Source organism: Astatotilapia calliptera, chromosome 9 (genome assembly GCF_900246225.1).
Source record: "Astatotilapia calliptera chromosome 9, fAstCal1.2, whole genome shotgun sequence".
In the NCBI taxonomy this organism is placed as follows: Eukaryota; Metazoa; Chordata; class Actinopteri; order Cichliformes; family Cichlidae; genus Astatotilapia; species Astatotilapia calliptera.
Window position 1 is genome coordinate 30,047,040 of NC_039310.1, and position 16,464 is coordinate 30,063,503.

Sequence of the window (16,464 nt, forward strand, 5' to 3'; positions counted from 1 at the left end):
GCCTCAAACCTGTGAGCACACACGGATGTTTCAGCTAAGATTGTTTCTCTGTGATCGTCTTCTTCTTTTATTTCAGTTTTTACTTTATTTGAGTCAAACTGAAGCCAGTGAAGCTTTGACTCTTCTGTTGTCGCCCACCTGAAGCTCGTGTAAAGTCATGTAAAGACTCAGTGGACGAGTCCACGTGGTCACAGCAAACAGACGGACACACGGCCGCTCGCCATTTGCTGATGAAGCTTACGTCGCTCTGACCTGAGCGCTCTGTGGAGGACGTGTAAATACAATGGAGGACTGAGTGTAACCTGTAGGGCAGCCTCAGCAGCCTGCAGAGCCGGTTTCGCAGCCTCCAGTTTGGACTCTGCTGCCATTTTATCGGCTTCGATCTCGTCCACGATGAGCTGAGCTTTATCCTTCACCTTCTGCACCTGCTGCTTCACCTGTAACCACAGAGCGGGGCATTAAACAGCTAGCTGACTCCGCCCACTTGTAAAGCTCCCGGTTTACATGTAATTAAAAGAAAAATGCCAATGAAGACTGTGTAGCACAAACGGAGGACGTCAGAGGTTCACCCCAGAGTCAGACTCATCTGTGACCATCACTCAACGTTTCACATGTTGTTTCCTCGTCGCTCTGCACTTCTGTTCAGTAACATGATGACAAACAGCGTCTGAGGCTCCTTCACGTTAGCTTTATGTTTCATAACAGGCTAATAAACCTTTCAGACGCGTCTCGCTCGCTAACAGGAAACATGTTTTTTCACCTTTTCGGCAGCCTGAGCTTTGGCCGTGACCTCCTGCAGGACCTGGTCTGCCCTCTGGGAGGCGACGGCGAGCTCCTTCTCCTTCACCAGCAGCTCCTCAGAGAGCTGAGACACCGACTGCTCCGCCTCCATCAGTTTACAGAGACCTGCAGGAAGCAACACAAGCATGCGCAGCATCAGCTCGCCTCTCCATCTCCACCTGAGACAGGAAGTACAGGACGGTTTAGCCCCTCCCATCAAACCATGCTCACCTGTCTGCATGCGCTCGGCCAGCGTGCCGACGTGAGCGATCTTCTCCGTGTAGACCAGCTTGTAGCTGTCGATGAAGGACAGGTAGGACTTTGGCGTCACAAACGTCAGGCGGCGGAAACGCTCGAAATACTCGCCACACTTCTCTGCCACCAGGTCCTGTGAACATCTCGATCATGTGATCAGTCCGCTCAATACGCTGGCAATTATAAGCTACCAGATTATTGTGGGAGCGCTACCTGGAAGGTTCCCATGGTAACCACAATGCTTTGCTTGACGTCCTCTGAGCAGCGGAGGTCCTGGTACTGAGACAGGAAGTGATGCGATACAGCGATGAGGGCGTCCTGAGGCCAACGCTGGAACCAGTCCACTGTGCAGCCGGAAATCAGACCTGGGAACTGTTCAGGGCAGAGGTCAAAGGTCACTGATGAGAAACAGTAATTCTTAGGAGGACGGAGCCTTTGGCTCCACCAGCTTACATCATCATCAGGGTCATGTGACCAGTGAACCTGAGTCCTCGCCGCACCTTTAAGGCACGAGAGCGGAACTTCTCCCCGACAGGCGAGAAACAGAGGACCACGTGGAGGTTGCTCCGCACGCGGGACAGGAAAAAGTCGTAGAGGTTCTCGGGCGTTGGCGGGCGGCGAGGATGCTGGCGCTTCATCACGGGAATCAGGTCCTGAGTGATGTCATCCAGCTCGTCTCGAGCAAACAGGTTGGAAACTTCACCGCTCGCCAGGACGTTGTTCATGTATTCTGCAGGAGAGGAGACAGGAGTCAGAAAACAAGACGGGCCCTGACCCCATGACCTCCTGACCTCTGACCTTTGCTTCCATCAGCAGGACAAACAAACAGTGTAAAAAAATCAGTTTTCCTCCTTTTACATTCAGACTTCCTGATATTTCACATGATGATTCACATGAACAGATAAAGTTTGAGCTGATGTTTGTTCTGCTGTGGTGCAAACTAAAGACGTGAGCGAGTTTCATCATCTGTGAATCATCAAAGCTGTCAGCTGATCGTTGGCACCCAGGAAGGCTTCTTCTTTGATGTCATTGTCGCTGAACAGGAAGGTGACGCCTTTCCCGCGCTGACCGGCGATCCGATACAGAGACTTCAGATCCTCCAGCAGGTTACTGCTGCTGTACGACCTGCAGCGCACACACACACACACACACACACACACACACACACACACACACACACACGCACACGCACGCACGCACGCACGCACGCACGCGCACGCGCACGCACGCACGCGCACGCACACACACACACACACTTATACTGTAAGTAATACAGAGAAACCCCAACACTCAGATTATCCCCTATGAAGGAAAAACTCCCTTTCAGCAGGAAGAAAATTCCTTTTTATTGTGTTAAATATTTGTTGGGGGCAGAATGTTCGAAAAGTAAATGAATGTCTTCCTCCGTCACCCCCAACAGGTGGTGGCAGATGGCCCCGCCCCTCCCTGAGCCTGGTTCTGCTTCTTTTCTTCCTGTTAAAAGGGAGTTTTTCCTTCCCACTGTCACCAAGTGCTTGTTCACAGGGGGTCGTCTGATTGGTGGTGTTATTGTAGGGTCTTTATCTTACAGTATAAACACAGTGAGGCGGCTGTTGTTTAATTTGCTGCTATATAAATAAAATAGTTTATCACAGAACTTCATTTACAGACTTTCTTCTGCGGGTTTGTGAGGAGTTCTGCCTGAAAGGGAGGAGTGTGAATATCTTGTGGATGAGGGACACTGGATGATGATTGGACGAGTGGTGATTGGACGAGTGATGATTGGACGAGTGGTGGGTCACTGAGACTGTGTCCCACCACCTGTTTAGACTTCTGCCCAGTGAGTTTGTTTTTCACACCTGACTTATTTGTGTTTATTTTCCGTTGGTCACGATGAATCGCAGGAAGCACTCACCTGCTCAGTGTGATCTGGAAGGTTTGGTATCCTGCGATGAATGACGCGAGCCTCGTCAGGCTCTGCTTCCCCGACCCGCCCACCCCGACCAGCAGGGCGTTTCCTTGTGGCGTCCTCAGGATGCGTGAGATCCTCATCAGGTGGATCATCGCGTCCTGTCGTTGGACCACACACAGAGGGTCACCATCAGCTGATATGAACAAAGGTCATGGTGAAGAGTGTGACAGGAGTCATCATCACCTTGAAGAAGACCAGATCCATGGCTCCGCCTCTCACCGCCTCGTTGTACTGCTGCTGAAAAGCCGACAGCCGCTCTGCCAGAAGGTCCAGCGATGGGATTGGCTCGTACACCTGTCAATCATATCAGTGTCCACACTTAGAAACCATCAGAAAACTATCCAACACTGAGGGACCTGAAGACGTTAGCTGTGTCCCAAAACGTCGGCTCCATCCTTCGGAGGACCCGGCCTTCGCGGTCTACGTGGATTAATTAGAGTAATATTAAAACTCAGCGGCCGCCATTGTTGGAAACTGGAATTGGCTGGGCCGCGCTATGAATTCTGGGATATGGTGGGCCACGAAGGACACACCCGACCCATCCTTTAGTGAAGGCCGCATTTGAAGGAGTCGACGAATTGGGACAGCCTTCGCTGCCTGGCGGTGACGTAATCGGCCTTCGAACGCAGCCTCCGGAGGATGCAGCCGGCGTTTTGGGACACAGCTTTAGTCTCTTTTCATTTTTGCTGGACTTTATTTAACTTACGACTAAATAAAAAATTCACTTTAATAAAAATATTAAAATAAATCAGATTCTGAGACCTTCGGAGCCTCCAGCTCAGCGTCTTCAGGTTCATCTCCCGTCGCCTCCGGGGCTTCACGCAGGAAGTCCACAAAGCAGCTGTTCCACTGAGCATGCTCAGTCAGAGCTCTCCCATGATCCTCCACTGTGACCTGAGGGAGAGGAGCGTTAGATACAGTCCAGAAGATTTACTCACTGCTGTTTGTGCCGCACTTTAAATAAAAAGTTGTTGTTGTCTCATGAGATAAGTTCCTGTATCATCTTTAATCTGTCGGCTCTGATTCCAGAGACGTTTATTGGACAACAATGTTTTTATTTTGCACTGAAAATTCAGTTTTACACAGAAAACGTGAATCAAACCAAAAAAACAGAAGCAGGAAGTAAAACACATGACTGAACACAGAGTCAGGTGGAAACAATCAGGGCGAGAAAAACACAACGACAGGAAGTAAAAGCAGACACACAAAAAGAGACAAACACAGAACACAAAGGGTGACAAAGACGCAACACGAGAGCCGGCAGAAGCCGACCAAAGATGTAACGATGACGTTCATATAGCTGCTGATTTCATTCCTGAACAAAAGCCTGATATCAGAGAAATAAAGATTATTCTGAACTGTGACTCATGCAAAGCTCCTCTGGTAGCAAATCATCTGTAAAAGAACAAAATATTTGAGATTGGGATCATTTATTGTCACGTCCAGGGTTAATGAAGCTGCCAGTTTGGAATCTTTTATTTGACGAGCAAATTTCCTACAAATGGATCAACTATATCTCCCAGAAATCCCCTTCTCTTAGTTTTCAGTATTATTAACATTTATTGAGTTATTTAGTGTAAAAAGGAAACTCAGTCTTTGCCAAAACAAGCAGCAGGTCATGTTCTTTCTGTTCTGTAAGCTGTGACTGAGGGCCACAGTGCTGATGTCAGAGCGCACACACCGCCTCCACGATGCTGCCGAACGCTCGTCTGTCGCCGCTGTCGACGAATCGATCGGCGATCGCTCTGCAGCACTCGTGATGGAAGAGAGCAGAGAGGAGCTCAGAGCTCTGACACACCTCTGACTTCACCGTGAGGATCCCCTGAAACACACAGGGACTCGTTCACATCGCCGGGTCAGAGAGTTGCTTCAGGATAAATGTACGAGTGAGAAAGTCTCAGGAAAAAGGACAAAACGTTTATTCAGGATTAAAAGAAGAAGAAATAAAACCACGTGTGATTTTTTCTACCTGCCAGATTCTGCTGAGGTCACGCAGGTTGAAGATGTAGTGAAACTTTGCAGGAGACGGTAACATCTGAGGAGAGAGACGATCACATGTGAGAAACATCCACAGACTGAATGCAAACAAAATCAAGTCAAGCAAAGTTACAATTCTCAAAACTCATCAACATGTCAAATTTGTTCGGGTGCCTGGGTCGTCGAGCCAGAGTTTGCAGTGTGACATTATTATTGATCATTTCTGGTCTTTTGCTTTCTTTGTTAGAGTTCTCTGTCTATGGTTTCTGTGTCCATAGCTGCTCTGTCTCCCCTCGTCGAGGCTGCGTCTGTGTTGTTTCCTGAGAAGTTCTGCTTTGTGTTCTTTTTCTCTCCCTCTGTCGCCTGGGCGGAGCTCATTGTGGGCTCCGCCTTTGGCCTACATACCTGGGAGATGATCAACACCCGCGTCTCATTAACTGGCCTCTACTAAAGGGAAGAAGCCAGGCTGCTCTTCGCTGGATCGTTGCTTGACCTGTGTCGGTGAAATCCCGGCTTGGACACTACAGTCTAGTTCCCGCGTCTCAGCTTCTTGTGTTAACGCTTTTGTTTCCTGTGTACAGACCCCCTGGACCTGCTCTCGTTCCCTACGGAGTTTCTGCTGCGAGAGAGGAGTGAATGACTGGTGAAGAGGAGTGAGAGTGTTGCCCTGCTTTTCCCCGTGGATTCCCTGGAGCCCTGATCCCCGCACGCTTGTATAGAGCACTGAGTCCCTGTCACACATTTCACCTGGTGTTTGTGAGGAAAAGCCTTCTGTTCTTCCTCTGAGCAAGGAGTCCTGCATTTGAGTCCCCCAGAACATTTCCTCTTTTACTTTAACACGAGACTCTTTCAACGTGTCTGCTTCTGCCTCCTCGTGTCGTCAGCCCTGATTTGTCCAGCTGTGTTTCCCTCCTGTCTCCCTGATTGCTCCCTATGTGGATTTAAGCCCTGTGTTTCCTCCCTCATCTCACACTGTGTTATGTCTCCTATCTTGCCTTCACGTGACAAAATTGGCATCAGGTGTTTGAAAATCTGAATCTGTGCAGTAAATGTGACCTTCAAATGAAAAGCAGAGACATTTAATCTCCATCATCATTAAATGAAGCGGTGAACTAATCACGAGCAGAGATCTGATACATCCTGGATGAAGTTTGATGATGACTTTGATTATCAAGTATTGATTATCCTGATTAGAACAAAGTCCCTCCTCATGTCCTCCTAATATATGAGAATTAACCTGAGAAAAGCTCAGAGGGGATCTTTCAGTGATCATCAGCTGCTTTAAATATAATTTTTTAATGACTGTTTATAAAGAATTAAATACATTTTAGCCTTCTTTTATTCTGAAGGTCCGATTTGATCTTATTTAAAAAACAAACCTTCGCCTTCACGGCCTGCCACACCCGCCTGGTGGTGGGGACGAGGGCGGCGGCGAGCTGGCACACCGGGCTGGGGAAGCCTCTCTCTGGGCAGAAGTAGCCCTGAGCCACAGTGCCAAAGATCTTATCGATGGAGGAGTTGGAGGGCAGCGTGCAGTTAAAGATGGAGAACTGGCGCTTCAGACGCTGAGGGATGTCGTTCCGACCGCCGCCGGGGTGAATCATGGCTGCCACCAGCTGGTAAACATCATTACACACATCAGTCAGTCACAGAGCAGATGATCTAACATCATCATCATCTCTCTGTTTATGATTTAAAACTTTTGAAGGAATCCCTCAAACCAACAGGTTTGTGTTCACTTCCTATATTTCCCTCCACTTCATTAGGTACAGCTGTAATACTCCAGTATATCTGTAGCGTCCTCCTGCCTTTGCTCACAGCAACCTTCATCAGTCTGTCATCATGGAAACATCCAGAATGTGCCACAGCGCTCCAACCACAGCCAAACTTCACCTGAACATCCACCACAGTGATGAACTCTCCTGGACGATCCAGGCTGTAGAAACCTCCCTGCTCCATCAGCTGACGCACAATCTCATTGGTTATCTGAGTGAGATGTGGGGGCGTGTCAGAGATACAATAATCTGATTGGTTACATGCATATCAAAGAGAACAGGGTGGGGGAAAACTGAGCTGATTGGTTATTTGTGATGTGAGGTGGAGGTTATTCTGTGAGAAACAAAGAGGTAAGCTAGCAAAGGTTTGACCAATCACAGAGAGCCTGAAGCCCACCTGGTCGCCCCATTCGTTGATTACGGGCATGTTGATGTCGTCTATGAAGACGGTCATCCTGCGTCCGGCCGGCGGCCCGTAGGTGGTGCCCATGCGTTTGTCGATGTAGCTCTCGAGCGTCCTCTGGAACATGCCGGGCAGCGTGGCCGAAGAGAAGTTCACCGTCTTACTGAGGTGGAGCTCTGGGTCGAGCTTTCCAGTGTAGCCCTACAGGGGGAGCCAGAGAGCAAGCTGCATGCTGTAGCCTGTGCTAGCCTGTGCTGGTGAACGGTTGAGCGCACTCTTACTTTAATCATGACGGTCTTGGCTGTTCCTTGCTCTCCGATCAGCAGCACGGCCTTCCTCTGCTTCATGATGGTCTGCATCAGGAAGTCCGTCCTCACGTTGTCTACGTTGGGAACCAGGATGGACGAGTAGTCAGGGACGTGGTCTTTGGGGTAGACATACTCTGGGACCTGATCAGAACCATAAACACAGAACATGCATGCAGCATGCTGACTTCATTCTCTGCGATTAACACTCAGGAGAAACATAGAGTCCTCTCACCTTGTTGGACCAGTGCTCCCAGTCTCCCTGCTCACTGACGGTGAACTCAAAGATGGTCTGGTTGTCCTGAGTGGGTGGCAGGTCCAGAGATGAGCTGTGGGCCTTTGAGACAAAAACAAAAACACCTTTCAACTCAAATGGAATATTTACATCCATTTCCAACCAGATATATCCTTTAAAAACCTTTTTTTAAAGTCCCATGTGACTCGTTTGCTCCAGCCGTGGAGGCCGTGGTGTTCAGGATTGTGATAACAGAGCTGGACTGACTCATTTCCAGATGACCTTTTGTTAGACGTCTTTTACCTTTTTGCTTGGAACCAGTCAAAGTTTGATTGGTTTGGTATCATCAGTCTGTGAACTGGGGATCATTTTCTTTCTAATGTGACAGGCTCTTCAAATGGCACTGGTGTCACTGGGTCCAAGGTTTACTGCAAACTTTTTTTCTTTTAGCATAAAATGGTGAAACTGTTCTAGATTAGGAGCAGACGTCAGTGTGTTGGAAAAGTGGTACGAGAACCTGACCAGGACCGTGGTTAGGTCATAGCCTTAATCCTAGCCCTCTACTTAAGGGTGGGGGCGGGTAAAGGTGAGTAATCCCGCCTCTGTAGACGGTAAATATTCACACTACGGGTTCATTTGATTTGAAAACGAGGTTTGTTATGGAGTCAAAGAAAACTTTCACACACCTTCAGGAAGGCCTCCATCTTGGCTCTGTCATCCAGCTCCAGCAGTGCACCCAGAGACCACATGACCGCAAAGACAAACATGCGTCCCACATGATCATGGCCACCCTGTTTGTCCTGCGCTGCGGGGAGCAAACCCTGAAAGCACAAATATGAAAAATAACCAAACAAAAGGGCAACAAGAACTTGGAAGACTCAGATTCTAGTTTTTTCTGGTGTTTTACTGCTGTGTCCTACCTGCAGCAGGTCAATAGTCTGTTTGATGTACATACACTCCAGCACCTGCATCTTAGCGGACACAGCAGTGAAGACAAAGTCCAACAAGTCCTGAAACAGAAGAATACAAAACTAACCTTTAGCTTTCCTGCTGTCTGATGATTTCTTTACCTTCAAGGTTGATGCATTTCTAATCTCTGCTTACAACGTCATCAGTAACTGATGTTTGGCTACATGGGTGCTGGAAACAAGCGATAAACACCAAACTGAACAGACTTTAATGGTCAAGTGCTAAAAACTGCAGTTCCTCTAACAGCCACCAGAGGTGGATGGGGTAACAGGGTAACATGTCCAACGTTACAGCAGAAATAAACGTGTTTACAGCGGGTAAGAAAACCTGTTTGTTGTCTATAGCAGTGTTCATGTCAAGTTCACTATGATTAATTATGGAGCTCATCAGGGTGCTGTGCTGGGACCAGTTTGAGTCACAGTGCACTTGCTTCTCCTCGTTTCTCCTTCTTTTGTGTAATATTGGAGAGTCTGTGGCCGACAACACAAAGTGCTTGGAGGTGATAGTTGTTGTGAATTGGTGCTACATAAATAAAACTGAAGAGAATTGAATAAAGAAGCTTTGATCCTTGTTTGCTGAGTTCAGATGAGGTTATTTTATGGTTCACTGCTTTGCCGCTCCTTTGTTGTGTATGTTTGACCAGGTGGTAACATCTTATCAATATTAAAGTGATAAATAAGTCTAATTGTGTCCTGGCGGCTCTCACCTGGTAGCAGCAGTCGAAGCAGTGTTTCAGAGCGCTGGCCTGCTGCTCTGCTAGTTTCTGTAACCAGGCCTGCAGGACGGGCCTCCAGCTGAGCACTGACGAGCTCATGAACACCATCCCGTTCCTGGACACGGTGGCTGGGGAGGCGTTGTCGATGTTGTGGGGCTCAAAGACAATCTGAGGGAAGAATATAAAATATATGGGCTGACTTGACCTCGATGCATCTCCGGTTTCTGATCATGATGTTTGTGGATTATGTCAAACTGCACCACAGTGACTGTCTGGCTGAAGTGAGGTGAGCTTTGTTTGTTTTGCTTTGACCTTGCAGCAGGGAGCCATGGGGATTCGATCGCCATTCGCCAGCGTCAGAGTTTTGTTGTCGTCTAAAACAGAGTTCAGATTCTCGATCCAGATGGCATCAACCGGACCATCCAGCACAATCCAGATGTATTCCCCCTGACACACACACACACACACGTACATATACATCTGCACTGGAGCATCATGAATGTAGGGAACATGTTGAGCTTCCATCAACCTTTTTGCCTTTCAGAGTTTTCCTCCACAGTGTGGAGAAAATGCCGTCCGTCCAGTCGTTGGTGGTCACGTCCAGCATGCCGAACATCTGCGAGGCTGTGATGGCTTTCGGGTTCATCCTCATCTCTCGGTGGGGCGAGCCGCACTCAGACATGGCCTTCATCAGCGTGTGGACGCACGCCGTCTTCCCAGCACCGCTCGGACCCAGCGTCATCATACCTGCACGAGCACAGGACAGCTCGACTCCCATGTGTGCTGAAGACTCTTTAGCATTGCCATCAGTGTGTCTGTGACCTCAGCATTACTGAACACTGGTTGTATATAAAATAAAGATTTGTGCACCAGAAGCTTTTTAAACTTTTATATACCAAATTATATTATATAACATTTACGTTTTTAATAAGCTGTTGGTTTCTAAGTGTGTAATATCCTGTTACTATATCCACAGTAAGTGTGGGTTATGTTGTTGTGACAGCAGCCAAAGACAGATTGTGTTAGTGTTGTGTTTAACAGCATTAATGGAGCTATAATGTTGTGAAACTCTGTGTACATGTAGAATAATAACCTGCACTGAAAACTGTTTAAACCTCATGTTGAGGAGAAAGTTAGCAAACCTTTGCAGCACTTTGTAATCACATTAGACTGATGAGTCTAAACGTGCAGTTTATGTGTTTAATGACCATAGAAACTCATGTTGAGCCTGCTTTCCACTAATTTACACTGGAACTGTAAATGAAGCTGAGTGGCGAGACGAGAAAGACTAATTAATGTGTCACTGCGTCCAGATAATTGTGATCTTCACCATGTCGGACTCTCTGCGTCTCATAGAGCTGGACCAGTTTGAGGATCCAGGGCGGGTGAGGGATCAGACCGGCCTGCTGAGCCTGATTAAAGATGGCCAACTCCAAGTCTGGATAACCGGCTTTATCCAGAACTGCAGAGGGGGATGAAGGAAAAGCACACAGTATGAGAGCCGTCATGTACTCATGGAGCCTCTGCTAGTGTGTTTCAGTGTTATGTGAAAGAAACGTACCAATGCCAGGAAACAGGTCATTGATCAGACTCATAAACAGAGGCTCGTCCTCGTCCACCTGCAGAAAGTCACACAAGCAATCAGGATGGCTGACTGTGGCAAGGACAAGGGCTCCCCCTAGTGGGCAACTCTAACAGTCTGATAATAATGAAATGAAAACTTTAAACATAAAGTCTAATTTCTGCATTTATTACTAACACACACACCAGTTTGGAGAGGTTCATGTCCCTCAGGACCCTCATCACCACGGTCTTCTCTGGTTCTGACGGGTTAGATCGCTTCACAGCTCCCAACGTCCTCAAAACCGACAAAATGTTCCTCAGACCGAAATCATAATGGACCTGGTAAGAAAGACCAGAGAAGTATAAATAATAATATAACTAAATGCATGAGTAACAGTTTACAAAGAAGGGCAACGGAGAAATGAGAAAATCCATCATCTAACACCAAGAAGGACAGGATGTGTGGTGGTTACAGCTGCAGGATCACCCACCTGTTTGGACAGCTGCTCCTCACACAGTTTGTAGAGGGTGTAGAACTTCCTGCTTAGGACCTGGTTGTCACGGAAACCAGCACTGGCCAATTTAACCCTCATGATGATGGCTCGGTCCGGGACCATCATGGCTACCGTGCGGAACTGAATCTTCAGGTTTTCAGGCAGCTCCTGACGGCCGGCGTAACCGGGATTCTGGAAAACCGAGAAGTTACTAGAACTTTCTGAGCGGAGGAACATCAGCACGCTCAGTGCTGGACCTGTGGCTCACTGTAGTTACTGAGCTGCCTTCATGTATCCACAACTGCTCACCTAAAGAACACTGAATACTGAACAGTGCATTGTTTCATATGCAGAGTGACTCTGATGATTTATCGTTGACTTATACTAACACCAGAGTGTTCATTAGATCAGAGGTACCATGGTGAGGAAGATGCCGAACTCGGGATCCATGTCGACCACATCTCCGTCGGTGAAGACGAACTGCTTCTTCTTGTTCTTCTTACACTGCAGCACGATGTAGATCTGCTGGGCGGCGACAGAAAGCACCGGCAGCTCGATGCGGTTAAACTCATCGAAGCAGCCCCAGGCTCCGGACTGAGCCAGACCTGCAGACACAGCACTGCACTTTCAGATCAGCATTTTGATGGAACGATCACATGTTTATTACATGTTAAGAAGATGCTGTGACTTATGTATCATACAGAGTTATGTATCCTAGAAGAGTGGGCGACTGGCCTCCACTGACTTCCACACTTTTGTCTCTGACTCAGGAGAAACATGTCTTCATGAGGATCTGCAGCTCTGGCATGGCTCTGTATTTAAGAACAGCTAATGAACATTTGTTCCAGGTTCCCAGATACCACAGACAACGGCTGTGGGTCCATGTTAGGTAGTGAACCTCTGCAGAGCCCTGTCCTGTCAGAGCGGGCCGGGCCTCGTGGTTGACTAACCTCTCTTCTACTCAGTGGGTTGATAAGATGGTGACAACAGCAGGACAATATTTCCAGTGTCCACCATCCACACACTCACACACCTTTGTAGATGCGTCCCAGTCCTCTGTAGTCCATCTGGTCCGAACAGTTAAAGACCACCACATACTTCCCCAGACAGCGACCCATGTCTTTAGTGGTCTCCGTTTTACCTGCAAACAAACACACACACACACACAACCACAGCAGCATGCAAGAGTTCAGCTTCATTTTACACACACACACACACGCACACGCACACGCACACACACACACACACACACACACACACACACATTACCTGTTCCTGCTGGTCCGGCCGGAGCTCCGCCCATACTCATCCCCAGAGCCTGGGACAGAGTGATGTAACACCTGCACAGATGTTCAGTGTTTGTGAACCAGTCAGTCCACAGGCGTCAGTCAGTGAGGCTGGAGTGTGTGTACCTGTCTGTCAGCGGGGTGATGACCAGCCTGTCTGTGCAGCCCAGGTATTCATTACAGTAACTGAACTCCACATCTGTGATCTGGATGACACATCTGTCCGTCTCCTCCAGGAAGTAAAACCTCGACTGTTTTCTGCCATTCAAAGTCTGAAGCCGACCGCACGTTCATCCTCACCTGACAAACACAAAGTCATATGACCCACTCTGACAGACACTATCAAAAGTATTTAGATGTTTGTTTATATGTTTGCTCTTTTGTTCACCAGATCATCGAAAATGTCTCTCTGGTGGACGTGGATGGTGATCAGCGTCTCATATTTGGTCCTCTCGTTCCTGCTCAGCTCTCGAGTCGTCATGTCGATGAGCTCATTGAGGAGGTTCAGGAACTTCTGATTGGTCGTTTGCATGATCTGACAACCAATAAGATGGTTATTATGGTTATGGTTATTTTATTTAGAGAGCTCCAAATCACAACAGAAGTTGCCTCAAGACTCTTCTGTCCCACACGGGCTTGAGTGTAGCCTTTTGACCCAAACCACAGTTTTCCTTTTCTTTTTGTACCAACCAACTTGGAGGGTTGGTTTGGTTACCCAGCTACGGGGTTTGGTTGTGTTAACTGGATTCTGACTGAAACACAATTAAAACAAAACGCACTAACCTGAAAAGTGGAAGAGAGAACACGATGAACACAAAGAAACGGCATCGACTTGTTACTAAAAGAGCCAATCTCTTAATTCTGCATAAATTCAAGCCGTAATTACTGACTGTTTCTTTCTGCTGTAGAGTTGAGTTTTAACTGAGAGTCTGTAGGAAGCATATTCAGAGCAATTATCTGACCAATAATGTGGCTGCTGTGATGTTAATTGACTGTCCAACAATAGTTTCAGTGAGGGTGATTCTGTGGTTTGTGTTGGACATTACCGTAGATTACGACGTAGCAGACACAGTCAAAGTGATGCAGCATTACTGGATAACTTTAGATCTCCACCCCCTTACATAAATATGGTCACGTTTGGCTCAAATTGAGGCATAAAAGCACCTTCTTGTCAGACTTGCTGAGGACGAGTGCTTCTTCTGCGTCTCTAGTCCAGATCATCTGGATTCCTAGCAGGCCAATCTGAGCCGGGAACGCCGACTGGAACTCCAGAAGCTTAAAGGCAGAGTCACTAATGGCCAGGTAAGCCTGACGGATGATAGCATGGAGGGTTCCCCTCACCCCAGCTAGCAGCTCTCCTAACCACACCTCCACATTCCCCTGCAAGTGGAGGTGAGATGCTGATTGATAAAAGGATTCAGTTTAAGGGAAAAGTAACGGGGAACTTACTGGGAGGTCTCCATGTGGAGGTGAGATTACCTGTGCCAGGACTGGCTGCCTCAGCTCCACAGTTTCTCCTTCTTGGGACTGGAAACTGATCATCTGGTCGTAGATTTTCTCATTGAAAACAACTCTGTTAACGTTATCGAACAGACTGAGCAGATGAGCCTGACAGACACAGAGCGAGGAAGCAGATTCAATGTCATGATCAGAGGAAGGAAGAAACTCAGCAGCAGGAGTGAAGCTGAAGCATCAGACAGCAAATACAAACCCATCAGATCTGAAACCTGTGAGCTGCTGTGTCACCTGTAAAGTGTGTCACCTGTATAACATGTCACCTGTATAGTGTGTCACCTGTAAAGTGTGTCACCTGTAAAGTGTGTCACCTGTATAACATGTCACCTGTATAGTTTGTCACCTGTATAATGTCTCACCTGTATAGTGTGTCACCTGTAAATTGTGTCACCTGTAAAGTGTGTCACCTGTACAATGTGTCACCTGTAAAGTGTGTCACCTGTATAATATGTCACCTGTAAAGTGTGTCACCTGTATAATGTGTCACCTGTAAAGTGTGTCACCTGTATAACATGTCACCTGTAAAGTGTGTCACCTGTACAATGTGTCACCTGTAAAGTGTGTCACCTCTAAAGTGTGTCACCTGTACAATGTGTCACCTGTAAAGTGTGTCACTGTATGATGTGTCACCTGTATAGTGTGTCACCTGTATGATGTGTCACCTGTATAGTGTGTCACCTGTATAGTTTGTCACCTGTATAGTGTGTCACCTGTAAAGTGTGTCACCTGTACAGTGTGTCACCTGTAAAGTGTGTCACCTGTATAGTGTGTCACCTGTAAAGTGGTGTCACCTGTATAACATGTCACCTGTATAGTGTGTCACCTGTATATTTTGTCACCTGTATAATGTCTCACCTGTATAGTGTGTCACCGGTATAGTGTGTCACCTGTAAAGTGTGTCACCTGTATAGTTTGTCACCTGTATAATGTCTCACCTGTATAGTGTGTCACCTGTACAATGTCTCACCGGTCTAGTGTGTCACCTGTAAAGTGTGGTCACCAGTATAGTTTGTCACCTGTATAGTGTCTCACCTGTATAGTGTGTCACCAGTATAGTGTGTCACCTGTAAAGTGTGTCACTGTATAGTTTGTCACCTGTATAATGTGTCACCTGTATAGTGTGTCACCTGTACAATGTCTCACCGGTATAGTGTGTCACCTGTAAAATGCCTAACCTGTAAAGTGTGTCACCAGTATAGTGTGTCACCTGTATAGTGTGTCACCTGTATAGTGTGTCACCTGTAAAGTGTGTCACCTGTAAAGTGTGTCACCTGTATAGTTTGTCACCTGTATAATGTGTCACCTGTATAGTGTGTCACCTGTACAATGTCTCACCGGTATAGTGTGTCACCTGTAAAGTGCCTCACCTGTAAAGTGTGTCACCTGTATAGTTTGTCACCTGTATAATGTCTCACCTGTAAAGTGTGTCACCTGTATAACATGTCACCTGTAAAGTGTGTCACCTGTATAGTGTGTCACCTGTATAGTGTGTCACCTGTAAGTGTGTCACCTGTATAGTTTGTCACCTGTATAATGTCTCACCTGTATAGTGTGTCACCTGTATAGTGTGTCACCTGTAAAGTGTGTCACCTGTAAAGTGTGTCACCTGTAAAGTGTGTCACCTGTATAGTGTGTCACCTGTACAATGTCTCCTCGGTAAAGTGCCTCACCCTGTAAAGTGTGTCACCTGTAAAGTGTGTCACCTGTACAATGTGTCACCTGTAAAGTGTGTCACCTGTATAGTGTGTCACCTGTATAGGGTGTCACCTGTAAAGTGCCTCACCTGTAAAGTGTGTCACCTGTACAATGTCTCCTCGGTAAAGTGCCTCACCTGTAAAGTGTGTCACCTGTACAATGTCTCCTCGGTAAAGTGCCTCACCTGTATAGTGTGTCACCTGTAAAGTGTGTCACCTGTATAGTTTGTCACCTGTATAATGTCTCACCTGTATAGTGTGTCACCTGTACAATGTCTCCTCGGTAAAGTGCCTCACCTGTAAAGTGTGTCACCTGTATAGTTTGTCACCTGTATAATGTCTCACCTGTATAGTGTGTCACCGGTATAGTGTGTCACCTGTAAAGTGTGTCACCTGTATAACATGTCACCTGTAAAGTGTGTCACCTGTAAAGTGTGTCACCTGTACAATGTGTCACCTGTATGATGTGTCACCTGTAAAGTGTGTCACCTGTACAATGTGTCACCTGTACAATGTGTCACCTGTAAAGTGTGTCACCTGTATAGTG

General features: G+C 47.2%; 1 protein-coding gene and 1 long non-coding RNA gene across 2 annotated transcripts in view; both read right to left on the reverse strand.

Moving 5' to 3' along the window:
* The window catches only part of LOC113029544 (uncharacterized), a 72,324-nt gene that overhangs the window by 52,831 nt on the left and 3,029 nt on the right, over nt 1–16,464 (reverse strand). The gene's annotated exons all lie outside the window — the stretch shown is intronic.
* LOC113029521 (dynein heavy chain 5, axonemal-like) overlaps nt 1–16,464 on the reverse strand; it is a 28,176-nt gene that overhangs the window by 10,286 nt on the left and 1,426 nt on the right. Inside the window, 33 exon segments of the mRNA XM_026180403.1 lie at nt 303–437; nt 761–906; nt 1,012–1,168; nt 1,249–1,407; nt 1,536–1,765; nt 2,039–2,160; nt 2,930–3,084; nt 3,170–3,280; nt 3,749–3,880; nt 4,668–4,808; nt 4,956–5,021; nt 6,343–6,579; nt 6,857–6,949; nt 7,136–7,342; nt 7,423–7,590; nt 7,682–7,783; nt 8,368–8,502; nt 8,602–8,691; nt 9,357–9,533; nt 9,678–9,812; nt 9,895–10,112; nt 10,696–10,827; nt 10,927–10,984; nt 11,133–11,267; nt 11,420–11,614; nt 11,840–12,027; nt 12,456–12,563; nt 12,692–12,762; nt 12,835–12,965; nt 12,967–13,008; nt 13,097–13,243; nt 13,873–14,088; nt 14,188–14,316. Coding sequence (XP_026036188.1) covers nt 303–437; nt 761–906; nt 1,012–1,168; nt 1,249–1,407; nt 1,536–1,765; nt 2,039–2,160; nt 2,930–3,084; nt 3,170–3,280; nt 3,749–3,880; nt 4,668–4,808; nt 4,956–5,021; nt 6,343–6,579; nt 6,857–6,949; nt 7,136–7,342; nt 7,423–7,590; nt 7,682–7,783; nt 8,368–8,502; nt 8,602–8,691; nt 9,357–9,533; nt 9,678–9,812; nt 9,895–10,112; nt 10,696–10,827; nt 10,927–10,984; nt 11,133–11,267; nt 11,420–11,614; nt 11,840–12,027; nt 12,456–12,563; nt 12,692–12,762; nt 12,835–12,965; nt 12,967–13,008; nt 13,097–13,243; nt 13,873–14,088; nt 14,188–14,316 — 4,668 coding nt within the window.